The 25,643-nt window shown below is 29.8% G+C and overlaps 1 protein-coding gene across 5 annotated transcripts in view; it reads left to right on the top strand.

The window, feature by feature from the left end:
• Positions 1 to 25,643, top strand: part of LOC142321570 (piwi-like protein Siwi) — a 118,734-nt gene that overhangs the window by 70,933 nt on the left and 22,158 nt on the right. For all 5 annotated transcript variants that reach the window (XM_075359771.1, XM_075359766.1, XM_075359770.1 and 2 more), the window contains exons 10-13: positions 893 to 1,001; positions 6,742 to 7,031; positions 10,466 to 10,620; positions 22,696 to 22,823. In XM_075359771.1, the coding sequence (XP_075215886.1) occupies positions 893 to 1,001; positions 6,742 to 7,031; positions 10,466 to 10,620; positions 22,696 to 22,823 (682 nt within the window). The remainder of the gene's footprint in view (positions 1 to 892; positions 1,002 to 6,741; positions 7,032 to 10,465; positions 10,621 to 22,695; positions 22,824 to 25,643) is intronic.

The raw sequence follows: 25,643 nt of genomic DNA, 5'->3' as shown, positions 1-25,643 counted from the left end.
TAGTTTTTTTATGTAATTGGGTGTGTGTTGTCAAAATGTATTGCTGCTATTTACTATATGTCGCATAAAATAAAATCGTTTGATGAAAGATATTTCCAAAAATCAAGTTTTTAATGAAATCAGGAAAATAGCAATGTTGTTCAAGAACTATAGCTCTCAGCACAGCAGAGCCCAGGAGTTATATTATTCTATTTTTTGGCATTGCAGTGGTTATATATATGAATCATGTTACTAATTTGAATATTTTTTAAATTCAGGCCATTAATTTCTGCACAATAATGAAAGTGATTTGGGAGCTAACATATTTCTTAAAATTTAAATGAGCGTGTTCAAGTATTCAATCATAAATTCTTGTAGCCCTAGAAATTCTTCCTACCTCGTTGAACTAGATGGTATGAAAATATTATCAAATTGAAAGTCAAATCTATGCCACTTGCATATGTAAGGCTTATCCTGATGGAATTTGTTTGTGTTATATAGAAATCTACAACCGTTTCTTTGCTTGTGTGAGGATATCTCGTGGGTTGCAACCAGATTAGACTATGACATTAAATTTAATAAACACAATAAATTTGGGAAGAAGTCAAAATCTATACGGGTAATATCTATAAATATTGACGACATTAAATTTGGCAAAGTAATTTCAGGGTTATTTATTTTGTAAATCACCTGGGTAGATGATGTTTGAACTGTGGTAAACAATACGGAGGTCATAAGAAAACTGCAGTTATAATTTTGTAATGATTTGTTTTCTAATTTTTGCTATCAGGAAGAAAGATAGATATCTGTGTAACAGTGGAGATTATTTTGCTTGTTGAGGATTTACATGTTAAATTTAATTTTTTTAGTAACTTAATATTTAATTAAATTTGTTATTTGACAATGTTTTCAGGGCGAATAATGTGCTTATGAAGTCTATGGCAGACCATACTAGGTTGAATGCTGAAGCAAGGCAGAGGAAGCTGTTGCAGTTCAATGAACGTTTTCATTCTGTCAAAGAGGTAATTGTTTATTTCTTGTTCCCCAATTTTTGTTTTTGTATATTCTACTGTAGAAAAAAGAAAAATAAGTGTAACAATGTATTTAATCGAAGATGTTGATGTTAAATTTTTTGTTAATTACATATGCTTGATGAAAGCAATTGAATTAGACTTAGAAGTCATTTCAGGTGGGTAATAGTTATAATTTTCTTTGATTTATTGAAACTAGTGAGACGAAAAATTAAATTGCAGTTACGCCTTATGTTTACAGATAAAAGGATTTTCAGAAGATTGAAAAAGTTTTATTAATGAAAGGAAATATTGTAATTATTAAACATAAAGATTAGGTTATTGATGTTTATAAATCACAGTGAAACCTTTATGACAAACAGATGATGATTTTTTAGATTTTTGAACTGCTGAAGATTTAATTGGAATTTTTTTAGTACATTTTTGTCATTATAAATCAGCATAGTTTTATAGTTTCTCAGCATGCAGAAACTGATTGTTGCCTTTGTTACAATTATATAATTAAAATGGTTAATTCATTTGCACTCTCCTCCAAGGTAAGGTGAAAGGAAGAATCATATAAATTAATTTCATTTTACAGTTGAAACATTGTTAATTTCAAAGAGGTTAAAGTGGTAATTAGTACTTCACCCTGATAACTAATTTCTTTATCTCTAAATGGAGTGTCCAATGTAGCCTATTATAATTAAAATGTGTTATTAGCTTGATTCAAATAATTAATTTTCAGTTAACAAGTGGCAATGTGTAATTAAACAGTTCTTTAAACAAACAGATTTCTACAAGTTTTTTTTTTACATTGGCAAGGCCTCAAACCAAAGCCACTGAAACTATTTACTTTCTTTTTACCTTATTAAAAAACTTATAAACACAATTTCACACATGTAACAAAATCATTGTTGAACTAATATCATTTATAACCTGATGGAAAATTTGCATAATGGCTATTTTTCAACATATCTTGAAGACCACATTGAATTTTGTTTCCAAAAAAGGAAAGTTAGATAAACTTTAAAATAACAATTATGCTTTTATGGGAGTGGTATGAGTTTAATGTTTAACAATTGGCAGCAGCAAAAATGTGACTCAGCAGTGTTTAATGCTGCTTATAAAATAATTGGGAAATTTTACTTTTTGTGGCTTGTTTTCATGTCTTGTAAATCATCATCTGAATGTTTCATTCAGAAGCAGTTTCAGTCAAATGGAATGAATCCAATTTCCACCATCGTGGCTGTGTTTTAATAGAAAATCCAGTATCCTAACATCACTTTTGAATTAACATTATCTGATTGAAAAATTAAATTTTAAGAAATATTAATGTGTGCAAGTAGTTGTAAATCCTCATTATACTTTGCCACCAGTTTATTTTGAAATTTGATGAGCTGTTATTGTGAGACACTTGGAAGTCATATCTCTTCTAAAGATTTCCATAGAAAAGTGGGAAGTTGTTAAGGATCAAGTTTAAACTATAGCATGAGTGTTTATAAATTTACATTAGAAATGTGCGTTAAGTCATGTAATTTGTAGCAATGTCGGGCCAAATGTTGTGGAAAGGATCACATCAACAGATAATCACCTCTTTTTATATTTTTGAATTGTACAATCTCTTCAGTATTTAACAATACTTGTCTTATTCTATTGCGGAATTTTTTTCATAAACTCACCCATAAGTAGACGTTTTTGGTCCTAGACCTCTGGCAACATATTAGCATAGCCCACCAGGCTGGTCTTGTGGTTAATTCATCATCATAATTGAGCTGATTTTGAAGTTGAGAGTTCTAAGTTCAAATCCTAGTAAATGCAGTTACATTTATACAGATTTTAATACTAGATCGTGTATACCGATGTTGCTTGGTGGTTTGGTTTCAATTAATATAAATCTCGGGAATGATTGATCTGAGACTGTACAAGACTACACTTCATTTACATTCATACATGTCCTGATTCTTCCTCTGTAGAAATACATTACGTTGGTTCCAGAGGCTAAACAGAAAAGACCTCCATCAGCATGACTTTCCTGGAGTCAGGAAGCATCTCTTTACAAAGTTCAATGGCAAATCAGATGATGCCATTCCATCATTTTGAGTGCTTTATGCATGGTTTTGTTAACCAATGTTTCTCCACCTGTCAAAATTCACATGGAAAATTCATCTCTTTTACTTTCATATCATGTATCCAAAGTCATCAGTGCAACACCTGTTTGCTTGGCTTTGAGTTGATTTAATTTTGCATAAAATTTTGCATACCTGAAATGAATACTGTAAATGTAGATTGGATTATGATGTGAGAAATTTATTATGTATATAATGCCGATCCTGCATAGCATATTCATCAACATGATGTAGCTTATCATCAGTGATTATAGGACAGTACTCAGTGGTTATTATGTCATTATTGGTGTTTTCCCTCATATTAAATCTTTTTACTCTGTCATCACTGAATTGATTTATCCTAATTTATTAATATATATATATAAAATTATATTTATAGTTACTATGTAATAGGTCAATAAATCTCACAAGATTGCCTTTTTTGTATTATTTCACTCAATGTTAGATTTTGAAAAAGGGCAGAAATGGAAAGGTAGTTTCTAGTGCAATCAAAGTTAATATAAATTGTGATAACAAGAGTTCATAAATGATTAATTTTTTTATATTGAATTTTATTCTCTATATATTTTTTCTGTACAACTCACCCCACTAGTAGTAGAGCAATAATTAAGTTATTTATGTATTCAAACCATGGACAACAGTACAGTATGAAATATTATATTTTGTAGAGATTCTTTGCATCCATCTGCAGACAATCTTTACACTATAACTTACTAAAAAATAATATTCCAATATCTTGCATTATCACTTTAGTATTTCATCTATATTTATTTAAATCATTTTCATATTTATAATTCTAATTTTTTCTTTTTTTACATTTATTTGTTTCCACTACTTATAAACTTGTCGAAATACACTGTAGATTTGTAACTTATGATTTTTCCTTCCTACTTTTTTTATATGCACATTGTAGCTGTATTTTTTTTTTAATTTCCTAAATGATGTAGTGTTTATAAATTCCTTTTGAATTCATGTAATGAGCAAAAAGTGATGAACTTGCTATCACTCTTATTGCTCGACAGTTTTAGATTTGTCTCTTTTTAATCAGTTTTTACTGCAATATTATTTTGAGATACCTGAAACCGTAAAACACTTAATATGATCAAAATTTATCCAAGTATGTATTACTTGAAATATTTTGTCATAGACAATTTATTTAGGAGTCATCAGAAACAGCCATCCATTGATGAAAACATTCTTTAATTTGAACTAAAATGTTATAAATATAAGTTTATGAAAAAACAAGTTAAAAGTTTAAAAGTATATTAAGGCAAACAAACTTTTTAAGCTATAAAAGATAATGAAAGAAAGAGAACTGATGTTGGAATTACCACACATGGTGTGGTTCTTAAATCGCACATTTTTTCCAACTACAGCATTAGTTCTTGACCACAGAATTTTTTGTGACCAAAGATCACTTCTGTATTAATAATATCCACTAAGAGATCATTGATGTATTATAATATAGAATGGCTTGCCAAAGCTGTTAAAAGATTTGCATCTTATAATATTCAAACACATATTCTTACATAAATAACTGCCTGCCCTGATGAATGGAAAAAGAAGACAAGTTCTTGGATAATTAACTTTTAAATAAATTATTTGTAATTTTCAATTTATTATTATTATAAATATATGTATATAATAATACATTAATTTATTTAAATTAAATTTTTTGTAGTTCATATTAGTATATAGTAGACAATAATAAATAATGTCACGATTCAACAAGGATATTGAGAGACTCGTAAAACTTTTTTGTAAGTTATTTCTCTAAAAATATATAAAATAAAATAAATTAATTGTTAATATAACAATTATAATAAATATATATAACACACAAAATATTAATTCAAATCAAAAGACAAAATTTATTTAATGACAATTAAATTATAAATGCCAAAATACAATCCAATTTACTAAATTTGTAACAATGACTGATAGAAACTAATATTGCATTAACAATAAGATAACAAAAGAAAAATCTACAATTCATTTTTCTGCAAATATTGCTTTTACTGTTTACAAAAAAGATTAGAAGAAACTATGAAAGGCATGGATGAAGTCCTACTCAAGAACTACTGCATGAAAATAAACAAGAACAAAACAAAAGTAATGAAATGCAGTAGAAATAACAAAGATTAACCATTGAATTTAAAAACAGGAAAAGAAAAGATTAATTATTGAGGCAGAAGAATTTTGTTATTTGGGAAGTAGAATTACTAAAGATGGACGAAGCAGGTGCGATATAAAATGCCGAATAGCACAGGCGAAATAAGTCTTTAGTCAGAAATATAATTTATTTATATAAAAAATTAATTTAAACGTCGGGAAAAGATTTTTGAAAGTATATGTTTGGAGTGTAGCTTTATATGGAAGCGAAACTTTTGATGATCAGAGTACCTGAGAAGAAAAGATGTCTTTGAGAGTACTTGAATACTTTGTCTTCAGAGTACCTGAAGACAAAAAAAATCTATCACTTTCACTCTTGTTTTCAACCAAAATGGAGCATTCATGATGCATGCCTTTGTGTTACCAACACTTACTGTTACGACATGCAGCACCAAACTCTGGTCCGATCTGTCATTTTGATTGTTTAAATACAATCATTTTTATTGTTCTTTTTATAAGTGCCTTTTCTGATCCAGTAATCTTTTTGGTCGAATAGGAGCTTTTGGAGGTGCCATTCTCTATATTACAAAGAACAAATTGTTAAACAGACACTTAATTCTAACTAAAGAAATCCTTTTTGTTACTTTTAGATTCTTTCTTTATTTTTTCTCCATTTTTTCTTAATTGGATGAAACTCTTTACACTGGAGCCTTTATATCTTATTTTATTATTTTTAATTGAATTCATTTGATATCCTACACAGTGCTCATTTTACAGGCCACCATTGGAATTTGTTAACTAGAAAAGCTATGAAAAACTCTTTTTTTTTTCAGAACTGTACCCTGATATTTGAATGCACTAAAAATAACCTATTGGTTTAATTTAAAATTTGCTCCACATTTTTCCAATATGATAGCCAACTTAGTTTTTTTTTTTAAATTGAAATCTCCAGTTTTTATAATGAATTCAAATATTACATATATGTATTTGTTTATGAAATCCCAATAGTGTTGTGACACACTTAAAATAAACACTATATATATATATATTGCATAATATTAAAATATTTTCAACCTTTTTTCATATTTATTGTTTTTCCAATATAACTTCTTAAAAAAACTTAATATTTCAATTGTCAACATTAAAAAACGATAGAAAAATTTACTCAGATGAAAATATTATATTTGAAGCATTTTTTCTTCTGTTTAGAATTTTTTTCTTTGTTATAGTTTAATAGTAAAAATATTCATATTTTAAATTATATATGAAATGAAAATATAACTAAAAATCAGATAGAGTTTACTAATATCTAGGTTTGCTCTAAAAGTACTTATAAAAAACTCATTAGGACTATATGAGCAAGATGAAAAAAAAGTTGATATGAAGTAGAAATCTTTATATTTAAGTGTTTACAATAAGATTAATAAAATAGAAAAGGATAATTTACTTGACCGTATAATAATTCACAAATTATCCGTATTAAATGCATCTAATGTAACTTTTTTCCGCAGAATATTGAAGAATTGCAAAATTGGCAGCTTCAGCTTGATAAAAATCTTGTTCAGTTTGAAGCAAGGCGATTGCCTCCAGAAAAAATAATTCAAGGAAATAATGTCGCATACCTAGCTGAAAATGTTGATTGGACTAATCAGTTACGATCAAATCCACTTTTAGTGACCGGTGTTTTAGATCATTGGGTCGTAGTTACTCTTAAAAGATCTGTACGTGACACACAAGGTTTTGTTCAGTTAATACAAAAAGCAGGGAACGGGATGAGTTTTCGGATTGGACAACCTAGAATGTAAGTATTGGGACTATGTGTAAGTTTAGTTTATTTGTCAATTAAAATGAGTGGTTTTTGTGTGTGTGTGGCTTTATCTTTATGTAAAGGAATAAAAAATGAGCAATGGACAACAAAATTAAAAAAATTATATCTAATCATGTTAAGATTAATTAAAAATTTTATACAATTTTTGACCAATTAATTCCTTGTATACAGAAAGAATTTGGTAGAAATCTGGTTTACATTAAGCGATCAAACCTGTTAACAGACCGCTGTAAATGTGCTTCATCTTTGATTGACCTTTGAAAACGAAAGTACATCCGGTGTGTGTTGCTTTGTATTGGTTGTTTGAAATGCACAGTTTGATTGAAAGGTATAATTTTCGTCATTAAATGTATTTTTTCTGGAAAGCAATAAAATACTCTTCAAATTTTCAAAATTGTTCTTTTAAAATATTCCATATTCCCACTTTCAAGCTTCAAATTTATGTGGTTATCAGCTTAAATTATCAGCGTGTATTCTGTTATAATTGATTTCCTTTTATAAAATTCCTTTAAAATTATTCAATTTTTTTTTTCTGTGGTGTACATTACAGGTGGGAATAGAATAGTTCTAATAAAGTTTGAAAGTTTTATTTTAATGTCATTAATGCATCTACAAGTTTCCCTTATGTTTCCATACATAGAAGAATAAACATTTTCTATGAAAACCATTCTTATTTGTACAATACATTGACATAACTATCAATAGTTGGAAGACTCATTTCGATGTGGATCCTCCTTTGCTGAAGAACATATATAAGTACTGCTGAAGTTTTGCTTGTAATGGCGTTGATTGTATGTTCCTTAAGATGATTTATGTTTCGTATCTTGTTTATTTTTCCTGTGTATAGAAACTTACGGGACTCCGTGTATAATAATTTATTATTATTTTAACGTTAGAAAGGAAATGATAATTAATAGCATTTATTTTTTAATGAAAAATTGGGGAATAAAATATTTAACGTTTTAAATTAATTTGCATTTTATATGTTTATTAAAAATACAGTATGAGCTGGAAGTAATCTATTATTTTGCCAAATAACTGAATATTTAGAAAATTCTATCAACAATTAAACATTTTAAATATGTATTTTCAAACACTTTCTGTGAAATATTTTTAAAAATTCATGAGGCAATTTAAATGCACAGTTTGAAGGCTGCAGGTTGTAATTTTTATCCTCTGACTATACACACGTGAAAGTTATCTCCAGAGACATTACTTTTTTTAATATCAGAAAGCTTGTTGAAGGTATTTTCTTACTACGTTTTGTTTGTGTTATTTATTTTTACTTTATTAATTTAAGTGTAATTGGTCATAAAGTTTCACTGTTTTAAGAGATGTTCAGAAAGTAAAGATCAAACTGCTAGGAAATATTTTCAAGCATTTATTATGAATTGATTAGCAATGTAGTTGAGCTGGAAGTCACCTATCTATATTATCTTTAAGGTTTTATTACTGTAATTTCAACGGCATCACTATCATGAATTTTTTTTTCAGTGGCATATTTTTTCAGCTTGATAGACAAGTTATTGAAACTCGATGCAAGATGGTCTGAATGCTGAGTAAAGTGGCCCTAAACTTTTTAGTTAGGTTTTCGTCTTAATTCTGTGCTATAATAAGTAGTGTATGAAGGAATTTACCTGTAGTAGACAGTTTTCTGAAGTCTACATTCTTCACCATTTACTTTTAATTTGGTAATACAGTTTTTTTCAGTGTTTTTTAAGCATCAATACACATTTTCTTATTTGACCAGAAAGGCTGTTTTACTGTGTTGGAAGATGTTTGTTGTGTTTTATATATGTTGACATTAAAATATTGAAATGAGTGTTGAAGCTTAGTATTAATTTATAACAAATTTTTCTCGTGTTTTATTTAATTACAACTTTGCCATAAACTGAAACAAAGATGTAGGTTATGTGTTGCAGAAGCAATTTGTGATTTCACGTACAAGAATCAAGTGATTGAATATACTTGAATATACACTTGTCATAATCATTTTAAACATTCATCAGAAGTACGGCGTTTTATGTATGGTCTTGAAAAAACTTTCACTTCAACTTCACACAATCATTGTGTCATGTAGATTTTGTCAAATACTGCACCACTGCCACCTAAAAAAAAAAAGATTAATTTCTTTATATTTATTTCTTAAAATTAATTAGTTCTGGTCAAGTTGTCACAAAAAGTACGAATTTTCAAATAAATAATTACATTAAGGAACAAATGTAAATTACATTAAGGAACAATGTAATTTTTTTTGGGGGGATGAGAAAAAATATGTGATAGTAATAGAATTTTTCATGCTTAATTCAAATATGTAAATAGAATTTCTCTCAATCACCTTTTTTTTTTAATGATAATTAGACGAATTAGGAAATGTAAAAATGTACATTCGTGCAAGGCACTAATCAACTTGGCATCATCTCTCTCTTTAGGATCCAATAGGAATCTGAGCATCCTTGCAATTTACTGTGCCAGAAAAAGTTGCTGTTGCTTGTTTTCCGTTTCTGATTTATTGTTGCAAGTGTTAACTTATCACTGCCCTGAGAATGTTCATAAAGAAATTCAGGTGTGAGTATAAGAAATTATTTTTTTAGGAATATATACACCCTATATGTGTGTATGATTGTATTAATTCTTCACCCACATTGTCATGATTCTTGGGAATTTATGATTTCTTAAAAAGTTTTTCACAAAATTTCTTTTAAATTTGGTTTTAAAATTAGTATTTTTTTGTTTTTGAAAAAATGAACTATCATGTGGCATGACTCACTTTTTTTATAAAAGGATTATATATATAAATTAATAATTCTGAAAGAAATTGGGCGTTTTTGCACGTGTTCTTTTTACATGTATGAAAAGTAATTGGAGTTGTTTATGTCAATGTTACATTAATCTACATACTTTTCTTTCGTCTCAGTATTGTATTATAAAGATGAGTTGATTCTGGTCAGATTGTCTGTGAAATCAGAGATAGGTTGAATTTATCTGGTAATAGTAGAAAGTAACCCCATGTAAAATAAATGAAAATTGATAAGGGTGTGGTTTAAACTGTTACTGGTTGTGTTATAGTTTTTGACTGTGCTTAAGGTAATTGGATGAGATGTTCATTCATTCAGTGGAGAGTGTATGAATTAAACTGTTATTGATTGCGTATAAATAGTTTTTGACTGTGTTTAGTGTGATGAGATATTTGTTCAATGGAGAGGAAACAGGGATTTGTACATATTCTGTGTAAAAATATTTTTGATATTAACAGTATAACAAAAACGTTTTAAAATATGTATTAATACAATATTAACATTTAGATGATTAACATATTTTAATTAAATTATTCTAAGGCTTTGTTTTTTGAAAACTTCTTTCTTTGTTTTATTAGTTTGAAAATTGGAGTGAATCTTTTGTTATAGTGAAGAAATTATGGATGATAGAGCCGGTAGTGTTATTGAAGCCTTGGATAGAATTTTAGCTAGAGATGTACCAAAATTAGTTATGTGTGTTGTATCAAACAATCGAGCAGATCGGTACAATGCAATTAAGAAAAAAACAAATGTAGATCGGCCAGGTAAAACTTCTGATAAAATTGTTTATTATAACATTTTTTATTACAGATATTCTAATATTGTCATGAGATATTTATTTATATTTGTAACAGTTAAACATTTACATTATAAATTTAATATAATACTTGAATGCTCGCATAATCTTTGCTTTCACTTAATTTCTGCACGTCACTTTTTAAGCTTCTTTTCTGCATTTTAACTCACAATTTTCACAGGGTAAAATTTTTGTGAAATGGCAACATTGTAGAAAACTGTTAGTTACCATATAACCAGCAACGCAGCGGTTCTTTGCATTTCATTGAACACATCAACAAAAGAAGTTATTTGCTGCTAAGATCGACACTTTCGTACATGCTCCCATCCATTTGTCCCTCTTTTGTTTGCTGTACAATTGCGAATTTTATCACTTCCTTTCCCACTTTCAGTTAGCTTGATCTGTTTGTGTGATTAATAAGCCGTGAATGTGGGAAAGTTTGTTAGGGTGACAATGTCAAAAGTAAAATATAATAACTGCACTACTACTTTCAGAACTTTGCATGATTGATTTTGCAAAAAAGTAGTCACACCTTGAAGAAACAAATATATGGGGCTGTTATTCCTGATGGCTTAATATCGCTGTTGCAGCCTCTGGATATGCCAGCAAAACACCTTTCCAGGGACACACAATGCCAGCTGTATTCAAGATGGATGTCTGAAAGCAAACATGAATACATGCAAAGTGGAAAAATTAAATGGCCAACTTTAAATTTGATGTGTGAGTGGATCCTGAGTGGCTGGAGGTTAATTTCACCAGGAATTATTGAAAAAACGTTTCAAGAAAACAGGCTATGGAATGCACTTGATCATAGTGAGGATGATATTTAATTTGCCGACTGACTTGCTGATGATGATGTAACGATTGACCATTGAAACCCGTGGATGGATTGCTGTTATTGTTTGTGACAATAATTTTAAGTTAAAGCCTATTTAAATTAATAAGATTAATTTTCAAACTATTACCACGAACATTCTTCCATTAATAGCATAACAAATGTAAGAATGGACAATTATGAAACAACATAATGTTAATATCATTTTTTTTAGGCTGTCATACATTGCTGCCACTGGTATCACACAAATACTGTGACTTCATTTAGTTCTTTTGTAAAATGTAGCAATTTCAGAGTACTGATTTATGAACTTTAATATATTGGGTATAGTTAAAGATTAGTATAAAGTAATTAATCCAATTCTTTATTTCTCACATTTCTCATTTTTTAAGACAATCTTTTCCTGTAAAAAGGTGTAGAAAATACACAAGTAAGTACTGTATTTATGATTAGTTAATTCCTGTGAAATTATCATTCAATTTAGTATTAGGTCTTAACCCACCTGGTTGGTCTAGTGGTGAATGCGTCTTCGCAAATCAGCTGATTTCCAAGTTGAGAGTTCCAACATTCAAATCCTAATAAAGGCAGTTACTTTTATACAGATTTGAATACTAGATTGTGGATACTGGTATTCTTCGGTAGTTGGGTTTCAATTGACTACAATTCTCAGAAATGGTCGACCTGAGGCTGTACAAGATTACACTCATACATATCATCCTCTGAAATAATACCTGATAGTGATTCCTGGAGGCTAAACAGGAAAAAAGTATTGAGTCTTGCCTGAAAAATGAATGTTCGTGGGGTTTTTTTCCTCCCCCTAAAATTAACATTTTTAGGATCTGTTTATTTTTTCTTTGTCTCTTATGATATGTTAATAGATTATTTATTTCTTTAAATTTTTTCCTGCTTATTAACTAATTTAAAAACATTTTTATAGTGTTGCTCTTTTATACATACTGTGTCTGGGGGAGGTGTTAGCCAAACTTAATGAAACTGATTCAGGCCATCAAAATAAACAGAAAAGTTCATGTGGGCATATGGATTAATTTGTTTCAATTTTCCTTTGCCCCATTTTGTGTTTTTCAATAAATATTTATACCTCAAGAACGAATAGAAATATTTTTGTAAGATTTGGTTTGTGAACATGTACGTACAACATCTACAAAATAAACAAGATAAAGCTGTATCTTTAAAAGATTCCAAAATGGCAGCCATTAAAATTGTTTATTCATTAAATATTAGTTTAATCGAAGTTATTATATTTTCTAGATAAAATAAAAATGTTAAGCCTTTTATTGTGAATAAAATGTCAACTCCTCGTTTCTTCAATCAGTTTATGAGCAGGTTAGATATGACTGAAATTGTTTTAATTGCATCATAAAAATTTTGCAGTTCAGTTTTCTGCCTGTTTTCATTTTCTTCACTAATTTGAATAATAGTAATGAATAAATTAATAATTATCATAAAAAATTTATTATTTTTGTTAGTCGGAATTGTATGTATGTATGGTGTATCTCACAAAGAGGTAAACGCTTTTAATTTAGTATCACTTGCCCATTCCTTCATCAACTGTATTAAAAATTTACAGATCTTTTTATGAAGGTTCTAAAAATGTTCTTTGAAAATTTCAACCATCTAGGATGTATAGAAACAAAATGGCAGCTTTCAAATAAAAATATTAATTTCAGGTAAACCTCATTTTTATTTATTATAAAATAGCTGGTAAAAATGATTAAAAACCTAGAAGATAGAAATTTTCTCAGAACAGTTTCAGAACTTTTATTAAGAGTGTAAAATTTCAATTGAATTGATGCAGGAATGGGTGAGTGATACTAAGTCAAAATCATACACCTGTTTGTGGGACACTGTATATTTGAAATTAAAAGATTATTTCAGAAACATCAATAATACAAGAATAAAAATGTATTATCTAAATTTTATAAAAAGGTTAGGCAAAAGAATTTTTAATTTATTGGTATTAAAATTTACAATTTGCTACATAAAATTTAAGGACTTGAATACAAAAAAAAAAGAATAAGAAAGTGTTAATAAAATGGTTTAATAAAAAAAATAAACTCTGTATGACGTGTAATTCAATTAAATCACAAATTTACTTTTATTTTATTAAATAATACTTTTTATGGTTGTTTTTTTTTGTGTTTTTAAGCCCATGCACAGACTTACAATCACAATGCGAAACAAAAAAAGTTTCAAAAATACCTTCAGAGCTTTAAGAGAAATACTTTTATTTTCAAAAGCCTTTTTAGACAGAGAACTTTGTAACAGACAAGTTCACATTGTGACAAAGTAATTTTCATAATAATTCTGTATAAATGTATGATCAAGAGTATTAGTGGAAAAATTGATTGGACCCAAATATTTTGAAAATAAATTGACAGGTGAAGCTTACTGACATTGTTAAAAAAGGTATTACCTTCCCTTATTGAAGATATTCCATTGGAAACTAGTCTTAACCAATGGATTTAATAGATGATTCTAGACTTACTGCCACAAACCAGATGTACTATTCTCCTTGTTTGTGTATATGAGGTCTGTTGGATTGGAAGAGGAGTAATCTATAAACTTCCCTGCCTGACAATCATACCTACTCCATGTATTGGTTTGAATGTATCAAATTAATATGGTTTGAACTTATCAAACCGTATTAAACATCAAGCTATTTGATACAGCTTTATGTTCAATATAGCAGTTTGGTTGAACATATCGGTTTGATAAACCAAAAATGCAGGAAGAGTTGAAGGAAAGAATTGTTACTGCTTTCATCATATGAAAACTGATCAAGCACCTTAATTGGCAACAATCTTTGCAAATATATATCCATGCAAAAGGAGGAGTTTAAGCGTAATAATTGTTAGATTATATGATAAATTCCAAATGTAAGTTATTACTCAAATCAAAGAATGTTATGTGTAAGTAATCTAAAATCTAAACAGTTAACTAATGAATTTCTTTACTTAGATTAATTTGTCATATGTTTATTGTTGGATTTGGTCCAAAGTTATGGTTTTTTTTCTTTGAATTGTTAATAATTATTACTAGTACTAGAATTTTTTTTAGTTCAATAAGTGAAGGAAATTTAAATAGGCACAAAATTATCATAAGTTTTGCAATGCAGTTGATCAAGAAATTTGTCATATATATCTCGGCTATAGAAATGAGGTGTTATTTTGTTTACAATAAAAGGTTTTATTGTACACTTTTTTTTATTATGAAAAGAGTGAGCATCAATGGCTATGATCATTAGCCTGGTGGAAATATTGGTAGCATATAAAAAGATGTGCCTGACTGGGATTTGAACCCAGGACGTCCGCATGAAATGCTGAGATGTAACGTACTCAGCCATGGAGGAAGGTGGCTTTTATGTTATTATTTCTTCTAGTAAAACATAATTTGTTAAAATTTATATTTGATTAAAAGTAAAATTTGCCACCATTTTAGATTTTTTAAAAATAAAACTTCCAAAAAATGGTTTTTCCCCCCTAAAGGTGTTTGGATATATGTATAAAATATTGTATTAAAATATTTCAATCTGTTCTTAAGGTATAAATATTGATAAAAAAAAATTGTGAATAGGGAAAATGAAGTTAGGTGTGCATTTGCCCTCGTGACCTTTTTTATTAATTTGTTTATTTTGATATAGTGAATCAGTCCGTTAAGTGTGTCCAGCACCTCCAGGACACCTTGTACAAAAGAGGATTTTAATGATAATGTAATTTCTTAACAATAATACTTTCTTCATCATTCGGCACAGTCATTCATTAATACCAATTTATTACTGTGTACTGTCTGTCTTTAAATTTAACTAACACACTCACTCACTATAGATTTTTTTTACTATGAAGTTCCTAGTTAGCATAATTTGTACCCACCGGCTCCAACTCATGAGTAGTGAAAAATAATAAAAATAAAGATAAATAGCAATAAACCCCTTCTGTATAAATTATATAATGAGCGCAATATGCTTGTTAAAAGTAATACTTCTTTTTCATTTCCTTATTTAAGTGTTGCTGTTATTCATCAATTCATGAAATATATTTATTTTTGAAAACTGATAATGAATAGTAGTTGTTAAAAATAATGGTGGGATGATGTGATGCACCTTTTCACACGCTAGGTATGCAACATGTTGTTCATAAATTACAAATAATAACTTCGCAATCCTGTGTTGTATTACTTTTAGGTTTTAATTGTTAAATTTTTGTGTTTCTATCATTTTAAGGCATTGATACAGTGTTTTCTTTAGTCATTACTTTTTATTCTGATTTTACTATTTTTAATAGAAGTCATTATTTTTTTAAATGTTAAGTTTCTACAACTACGTGCACAGTCAATTTCATATGTCAGTGAAATAGTGTTTACTTTGTCATACCCATTCAATATATTTAAAACTATTAATCCTCTTTTATTAAATAGTAAGAATTTGTTAAAGTGAGGAATTTTGAAAAGCCATTAATAGTTGAATAGTTGAAATGCGTTACATTTTAGAAGAAATTGGAAGATAATATTTCACAAGCGACTGCCGTCAATGCAACTTACGAGGTTTGTTCTGAAAGTAAGTGTTCTGATTTTTTATTTAATTATCTATTGGACTTACCTGAAATTACAAGTTATCTCCTTTGAAGTATGACCCTTGGGAAGTTGCAAAGCAGTTCCAACATTTCTTCCAGTGTTCATAGCATTACCGGAAGTAATTTTTCTTAAGTATGTGTAGTTCATCAGTTTCCAGTTTTTTTTTTGTTTTCCATCGTCCTGAAATGATGACCCTTCAACTTAGAGAAGAGGTAGAAATCATATGTAGCTAGATTCCACAACCTCCCTGCAGCCCAGAAGTAAGGAAATGTTTCTCTTCATCAGAAATCTGGAATTAAAAGTGAAGTGTGAGCTGGCACATTATCATGGTGCACTGTTTTATACTATCCGTGTGTTCTTTTGCACATATAGAGAATTTATGATTGGTCATATCAATATATATCCTTTTATAATCTTGACAACCCCAAACTATATACCCCTTGTTTATCAAGATTAGCATCATTATTATTTATCTTATAATTATTATTAATATATTTGATTAATTTATTTTGTGAAAACTGTAACATGATATATGACCAATTGTAAATTCTCTGAACGTGCAAAAAAAAAACACATGGATAGTATAAAAAACAATAAACCAGAAAATTCGAACTTTGCTAAACATATATTAGATAAAGATCATAATACAACCGAAATATTTTTATGAAAATTTTAGACATATCTTTTAATTATTATAATACATCGGTTTAGAAAAATATAAAATTTACAGTAAACAAAAAAATCTAATGAGCAAAAATTTTTTTAAAGATGATAAATTGATTAAACTCACCCTAAATGTAGTTATAAAGAGATAATTATAAAATATCATTCATATAACATGGTTCCTGTTGATTTTATTTTATTCCACCAAATTACACTGTAAATTTCAATCATTAAGCAATTGGTCATAACTGCTTAATTTTTTACTTTATTTTATAATGATATTTTAATCTGATGATGGTCTAAGGACTGAAAGATCTTGAGAAAATTCAAAATTAATTGCTGATAAGGTGGATTTGTACTTTTTAATATTTTATTAAACATAATTTTGTTTCCTAACATACAATACATAATTTGAATCTGGTTTTTGATGCTGAAAATGAACATGAACTCAGATTATTACCCACCACTTTTGAAAAAATGTTTAATTTAAATTAAAGGATTTTTTTTAATTTTTCAGCGTACAGTTAGCATTTTAAGTTTTTTTTGTCAGCTCATTTCTTATTGCTTAACTTTGTTAACATAATTTGTAAACTAAAAATAAACAATACTAGACAAAGAATTAAATCATATCATAGTCACATATTATGACATCATATCTAATACTGAAGAGTGAGCCTTCATGTACAAGATTAATAATGTCTGTGCAGGTCAAAACATGTAGCTGAAAACAAAGCTGTGTTTGTATTAAGCACTGGATTTAGGAATGAATTAATTTTGATGTTCAGTCTTAAGTTTGTTAACAGTGTAGTGTTATAACGCCTCGAAATTGTGTAAATGATGCGGATGCTTTTTGTTATGAATGTGGTGAGTTTACCATAAAATCAGATAGAAAAACATTACACCTTAATTAAAAAAAAGCATATCATTTACAATTTCAGTGTAAAATTGGTGATCAGAATAAGATGTGGTCTCCTCATGTTGTGTGCACTAATTGTTCTGTATATTTAAGAGGATGGCTAAAAGGTACACGGAAGGCTTTGCCATTTGGTGTACTTATGGTTTGGAATGAACCAAAGGATCATGTAACCAATTTACTTTTGTTTAACTAGTGTCTGGAATGTCTAAAAAAATCTAAACATACTGTAAAATCTCCTTCATGGCAATCTGCCATCAGACCTGTACGTCACAGTGAAATTATTCCAGTTCTGAGCCACCTGTGAATGTTTATTTCGAAAGCAGCAATGAAGATTCTGGCAGTACTGAAGAAGACAACAGTGATTTTGATTTTGAATTATCTTCCAATAAGCCACATTTTATATCAGAAGGTGAATTAAATGACTTGGTTAGGGATTTAAATTTATCAGAAAATCAAGCTGAACTGTTAGGATCAAGACTGCAAGGTTGGAATTTACTTTTAAAAAAAATACAAAAGTTTCGGGCTTTTGAAGCCAACAAAAAGAAATTTTCTCTGTACTTTATTGATGAGAATAATTTGGTTTATTGCACAAATATTGATGAGCTTATGTTGCACTTGGATGAGTTTATAAACCTCAGGACTGGCACCTTTTCATAGATTTGACCAAGTATTGTTTAAAAGTGGTTCTACTACACAACAGTAACAAATATCCTTCGATACCAATCGCTTATGGTATTAATTTGAAAGAGACCTACGATCTGATTGAAGACGTTCTTGAAATAATAAATTATAAAAAACATAACTGGAACATATGTGGTGATTGGAAGTTATTGCTATTTTGTTAAGGCATGCAGTTAGGCTATATGAGGTATTTCTGTTCTAGAAGTACGTAGACTGTTTGAATTACTCGGGTCCAGTTGGTTCCAGTCAAATCCACTTGGTGTCACCATGTTCGTACAGATCATTTGATTACAATACAGTTTTTTGATTGCAAATGTCATTATTGGTTGCTTAGCTACACGATTGTTTGTGAAGTGTGTTTTTTCGTTTGGCAGAAAGAGTTGCTGTGAAATTTTGTGTTAAACTCTGAAAATCTGCAAGTGAAACTTGATATGCTCAAGACAGCTTATGGTGATGTTGCTATGAAGCATGTGACATCTTTTAAGTGGCATGGACATTATAAAGATGGTCATCAGTCGATTGAAGACGATGAGCATCCTGGACGTCCTTCCCCGTCAACTGACGACTCACACGTAGACAAAATCAACCTCTTGGTTCGGGCAAATTGACATCTGACCATCAGAGAGCTTGCTGAAGAGTGTGGTATATCAGTTGGATCATGTTAAGAGGTTTTGACTGAAAAATTGAAGATGCACTGTGTTGCTGCAAAATTTGTTCCACGTCTGATGATGGACAACCAAAAAGCCCATTGCGTCCAGGCTTGTCAAGAATTGCTTGAATTTTCAGAAGATGCTGAAAAGTTCTTGTCAAGGATCATAACAGGTGATGAATCTTGGGTGTATGGTTATGACATCGAAAAAAGGTTCAGTCATCCCAGTGGTTGGGTGAAACATCTCCCAGACCAAAAAAATGCACAAAGTATGTTCCAATGTGAAGGTGATGTTGACAGTTTTCTTTTATGCTTAGAGCGTAGTCCACCAGAAGTACCTCCCCCAAGGCTCCACAGTGAACCAGACTTACTTCATGGAAGTTCTCAAACGTCTATGGGACGCTATCCAGCGGAAAAGGCCAGAAATGTGGAAGAGTAGTGACTGTTTTTTTCATCACAACAATGCTCCCCCAGAACTCGTGAGTTTTTGGCCAAATACTCGATCACTGTTCCTCTCCACCCTCCTCCCTTCCCACCTGACCTCAGTCCTTGTGACTTCTTGTTCTCCCTAACTCAAAAGACCTTAGAAAGGAAGAAGATTTTAGAGGATGCCTGCGATTGAGGCAACTGCGACAAAGGTACTGAAGAACATCACAAAAGAAGCATCCCAGCACTGTTTCCAAAAGTGGAAACAGTCCAGTTGGGATAAGTGTATGCATCAGCGAGGGGAGTACTTTGAAGGGGACCCTGAGAAGTAACTTCTAAATAAAGTACATTTTGTTTTATGATGTTAGTTTACATATTTTTTGAATAGACCTCATACTAAGTACATGTGTTTTCTTTGCGAATGGGATAAATATTATGTTACCAAATAGTGAAAGGAACAAGACAAAAAAAATTTTTTATCAGTGTAATTTATAAGTATCTCAGCTGGTAACCATGTTTGAAAAATTCACAGCATAATTCATCATTGCCTTTTATTACTTTATCCAAAAGATTTGGCTCAATTTTGAGTCTTTTCATTAAAAACTAACAAATTTCCTCCTGGTTTTCTTTTTGCTCTTTAGACAAGTTTTTCAGTAAGGTTATGAACAAATTTTTCACATGTGCAAATGATCTTTTAAAATTCTGTCAACTGCATTTGTATCCAATCCCATTTTTTTTTTCAATTATCCTGACACTCGATCAGCAGTTTTTTGCCATCACAGCTTGCAAGCTTGTACATTTGTTGACAAGGTTAATCTTCCAGAACGAGGGTCATCTTCAACATTCTCTCAGCCTTCTTTGTAAGCTTTGTGCCACTTAAAAATAATAGTTCTCAGTAAAGTAGCATTTCCATAAGCTTTGGTTAAAGAATCAAATGTTTCTGCGGCAGACTTGTTGAGTTTCACACAAAATTTGATAGCGTAATGTTCAATATTTTTCTATCACAACGTAACGAGGTTATAAAACATGACTACACACGAACAGCAGTAGTGCATGATTGACTCAGCTGATCCAGGGGAAACAAATATGCATGTGCAACAAAGGTACACTATCTATGCATTGTTATACATGAAGGACGTTTTATATTACCTGTTCATCCATAGTAAAATCAATACACTTACTTTTGGCACAAACTTCATATTCCACCTTAAGTTTATGAACTTACTGACTAAGAAGAAATTTATGAAATTTGTTAAACTGAGACCCGTTTAGCTGATATAGGTACAACTGATACAGCCAGTACATTTGAGATTCATTTGCATATTGAAAAAGACATTGAAGTTCAAATTTCCAGCTGCAGGGAGAATAAAGGTTTACAATTTTTAAATAGAAGAAAAATTTTCAAAATAGAAGAAAATTGAACCCATTTTTAAAAAATTGCCAATTTCAGTAGAAAATAGACAAACAGAGCTTATAGAGAATAAACTGGCAGAAAAATTGTCCCTTAAAATATTTTTCTGGAGAATTACTGAATATGATTTTAGAATTTAGTACAAATTATTCACTTTATAATAATCATTCTGATTTTTCCTTAAATATCTAAAAAGATTTATTGCAATTTTAATATTGGCTGATTATCATACCTTACCTCAAACAGATATGTATTGGAGTAGGATGATGAATGAACATAAGGGTGTTGAAATGGTGCAAAATTCAATGAGTTGTACAACGTCTAGGATAATTAAATGAAACATACATCTTTCAGATAATAAATTATTTGACAAGCAATCTAAATTCACAAAAATATGGCCATTTTTTGATGAAGTCAAAAATTAGAATTTACAATTTGGAATTTTTTGTCCTAATTTATCTAGTGATGAAGAAACTGCCTTGATTTGGTAGCCATTCAGAAAAAGTGTTTATCATGGGAAAACTAATTAGGGTTGGTTTTAAACTTTGGTATTTGTACAAATTTATTCTCTACAGAGGTGCAAACAAAAAAAAACTGAATATGGTCTTTGAACACAAGTAGTACTAGATTTGTAAATATTGAATCCAATCCTCATGAGCATAGAATTTTTTTTTATAATTTATTTTTTCCATATGATGTTTAATTTACTTAACGAAAAAGGATATTTTGCGACTGGCACTATCAGAGAAAATAGGGTTTCTAATTGCCCATTAACGAGTTCTGAAATGCAGAAAAAAGTACAGGTACATTTGATGAAAAATTTTTTTTGCAGTTGCTATTGGAATGATAATGTGGTAGTGACAGTGGCCAATAACCACAATGGTATATATCAATTTTCAAAATGCAAAAAGATACAGCCAGAAAGTAAGAAAAGACACCATGATTGCTTAGCCATTAATTATAGCAGAATATAGTAAAAGTATGAGTGGCGTTGATTCCTGTGGCAATGGTATTGAAAATTATAGAATTGAAGTGCGTGAAAAAATAATTGTGGTGGCCATTGTTTATAAATGCTGTAAAAATTCATGGAAAATAATACAGACTTGAAATTAATAGGAAAATCAGTTCAATTGATTTTAGGTTTTCTCTTTTATTATCACTGATAAATGAGTGAAGGAATAAAAATACCTTGAAGAAAAAAGTAAAAATAATTTTCCTTCACCACTGATGGCAACCAAGAAGGATGTCTGTCAAAAAAGAGTTTACCAGAAGATGTTTGTTATGATTAAATAGGGCATGTTGTTTCAGAACATGTGAAAAAACTAGACAAATATGTAAGCTCTGAAAAAACCATGTTATTTTTTCACGAATAAAAAGTAAAGTTCACGTATATTCAAAAATTTTTCAAGAATTTCATTTGCAGCAAAGAAAATAAGTAATTTTCTAATAAAAAAAAAAAATTAAATATTTTGCAACTGTTATCTTCAGATTAATAAATTATAATATAAATTCTTTATATGTCTCATATTCTTCAGAAAATGACATTTTTTTGCCTAATATGAACCATGTTAATTCTGAGTGATGATATTTTTTCTTATGAAAATATTTTAATGGGTAAAATAAAGGGTTTATTTAGAAAAACAATGTTATCTCCAGCAGTGAATGGGTTAATGAAGAAGCTACTTGATTTTATTAATAAATGAAAAAAATTGCCTCAAACATGTTTTGGTTTTCTGGAGTAAGGATGTTTTTTCTTTTCTATTGAGCTAATGTATTCTGTTTATGTCTATTTGAGTTCCTTTCTTATATATGTTACTCTGTTTTTTTATGACTTAAAATTCTACTAATTTTTTATCTGTTTATGTATTTCAGTGCCATCTCAAGTATTATGTGCAAAGACAATGACTCGCAAGGGAGCAATGTCAATTGCTACAAAAGTTGCTATTCAGTTATCTTGTAAAATTGGAGGGGCTCCGTGGAGTGTTGACCTACCCTTACAGGTCTGGTTATTTACAAATATTCAGTCTACATTGAAATTTGAAGAGTTTCTTTAAATTATATTGCAATATTTGGTGATTTTACATTACTCATGTATTCTATGTATTGGTTGATGTAATATTTACTGATATTATTTTATTTATTGATTACTGTAATATTTTAATGTCTATTGTAAGAGATTTTAGGTTTTAGATTTCCAAAAGAATGGATTTTGTTATTTGTGTGACCATGGAACAGCTTTTTTTTACTAGCTTCTGTCTTCTTATAATTAGTTTTTTCTAAATGAAATGAAAAAAAATATACAGAACATTCCAGGAAGTCTTTTCTGTAATTTATAGGAATATTCCTTCTATTAAAATAATGAAATCTTTTCAGAAACTTGCTTTGGAAACGCTTTGTTTTCAAGAAATACCTAGTAAAAGATTTTGCCCAGATTTTATGCTTAAAGGTCAGATAATTCTATACTAAAACAGGGCATAAATCATTGAACATGATTGGTGATATATGCATTGTTAAATAAAAAATGGAAAAAATGAGACTCTGTCGAATACGGAAGGTTGTTATAAAACTAAACAATTATAGTCAAAAGCATGCTCTTTTAGATTTGGTAAATTTATGCTTCAGAGAATTTAATTCTCTGAAAATTGATGTAACTAAGATCAATAGAAATGAAATAATATTTCAAAAAATCAAACCTTGAATAAATTCTGAAAATCTTGAACTGTAAATAAGGTAGGTCTATGCTTTTGAAATAATTATGTAACAAAAGTAAGTAGTTATTTAAATTATTAAAAATTCCATTTAATTCACTTACAGTGATTATATACATTAGCTGCTCAAAATATCAAGCTCTAGTATAAGTTTCTTCCCAGCACATCCATTTATGGATGCAACTAAAAGTTCATTTTCATTGGCATACACTATATATATATATATTATGCATATTATTAACCTTCATGTGTAATCCCATATGAAAAAATCTAAAAGATTCATGTCAGGGATTTGGCTGGCAATGCTCAAGGGGTCCCCTCTTGTTATTCCATCTATTAGAAAAATTTCATTGAGATGCTGAATTAAGTGGCAATCTGAGTGAGTTGGTAATTCAATCCTGCTGGAAATACATAATACATATGTGTTTGTATTATAGAGACATCCTCTAAAAACAGAAGCTTATTTTGAACAAAATGTTGATAGTCATAGTTATAGAGTTGATGAAGAATAGATGTCTGATCAGAACATTATGTATTATACAGGGTGTCCCATATAAAATGCAATCCAACCTTATATTGGTAGGTATTGAAATAATAAAAAGGCATATGTAAATGTAATTTTTATTATTACCATCCATTACCTTACATTTAGAGTAAATGTTGGAAGTGGCCGCCATCTTCTTGAATACAAGCTTCGATTCTTTTTACAGTGTTTCTTGCAACTTTTTTCAAAGTTTGTGGCTAGATATTTAATACAGCTTGTTCAATATTGAATTTCAAGTATTCGTGGTTTGTTGCTGTAGGCTTTTTCTTTCAGGTAACCCTGTAGAAAAAAATCCGCCGCAGTCAAATCTGGAGATCTTGGTGGCCACCCGACCGATATTATGATTACCAAAGAATTCCTCAACGAAATCAGAAGTTGAACCTGTTTAGTGCGATGTCGCACTGTCATGTTGTAGCCAGCAGTGTCTGTCTTCCTCTTCCAAGAGTGCAATGAACTGAAATAAAATATCCTGATATTGTTCTGCATTAATGGTGTACTCGAAAAAAATAGGACCGATTATTTTCTTCCACAATATCACGCACCACACGCCCAACTTCTGCGGGTGTAATTGTTTTTCGTGATAAACGTGGGGATTTTCAGCACTCCAAATTCTACTGTTTTGGCTGTTTACGTAGCCATCCAAATGAAACCGAGCTTCATCTGGAAAAATAACAAATCCATAACATTAATTCCCTCACACAGAAATCAATGGAACCATTGATAATATTGTTGCCGTTTTTCTTTGTCGGGCTCAAGAAGTTGATGAACCGCTTGAATGCGATAAGGTCGTAATTGTAATTATTTGGTCGCCCGATGAACAGTTGATTTAGACATTAATTTCAGCAGACAAACGTCTGATCGATTTATTTGGCGAGGCGAGTAATCGGTCTTTGATTTCAGTGACTGTATCTGTATTCAACACAGAACCAGTCTCTCTAAATTTTGCAACTAACCTTAATACTGATGTTTTGTTAAGAGCTGGTTTATCTGGGTACTTATGGCGAAACAAATTTTGCACTGCAACCACTGATTTCATACTGAAGTACGACTCAACAATGAAAACACGTTCATCTAGTGAAAACACCATCTTGTCTTTAGCAATTCACTGAACGTTATGATTGCATTGTTGTTACTATCGATAGTGTTCTACTTCGTCGCTGCGATGTTCAGATGTTGGACGAGTCCATTTCAGTAACGAGTAGGGGCGTAAGCTTGACTTTTGAAATTTCATGGATGAGTGATTGATGGGTTGTGTTTTATATGGGACACCCTGTACTTTACAACATTAATTGAAAAATGATGGAAGGTGTGATTCAGAGATTGGATGAGGATTGCTGTTATTCCAAATACAATTTGTTACTTGTATTGTTATTAACACTTGTACTATTACATTATTGCATTATACATTATATATTTTATATATATTATTATGCATTATGTTATTGCTTTATTGTGTAATGCACTGCTGCTTTATCAGTGAGAAGAGTATTTGTATGGCAACCATTATTACTAATTGATAGTGTGATATAATCATGTTTTAAGAGTTGTACAGTAGCTGCAATGTTATG

This window comes from Lycorma delicatula, chromosome 3 (genome assembly GCF_047948215.1).
Source record: "Lycorma delicatula isolate Av1 chromosome 3, ASM4794821v1, whole genome shotgun sequence".
Lineage (NCBI taxonomy): Eukaryota > Metazoa > Arthropoda > Insecta > Hemiptera > Fulgoridae > Lycorma > Lycorma delicatula.
This window is presented reverse-complemented; position numbering and strand designations above follow the sequence as displayed.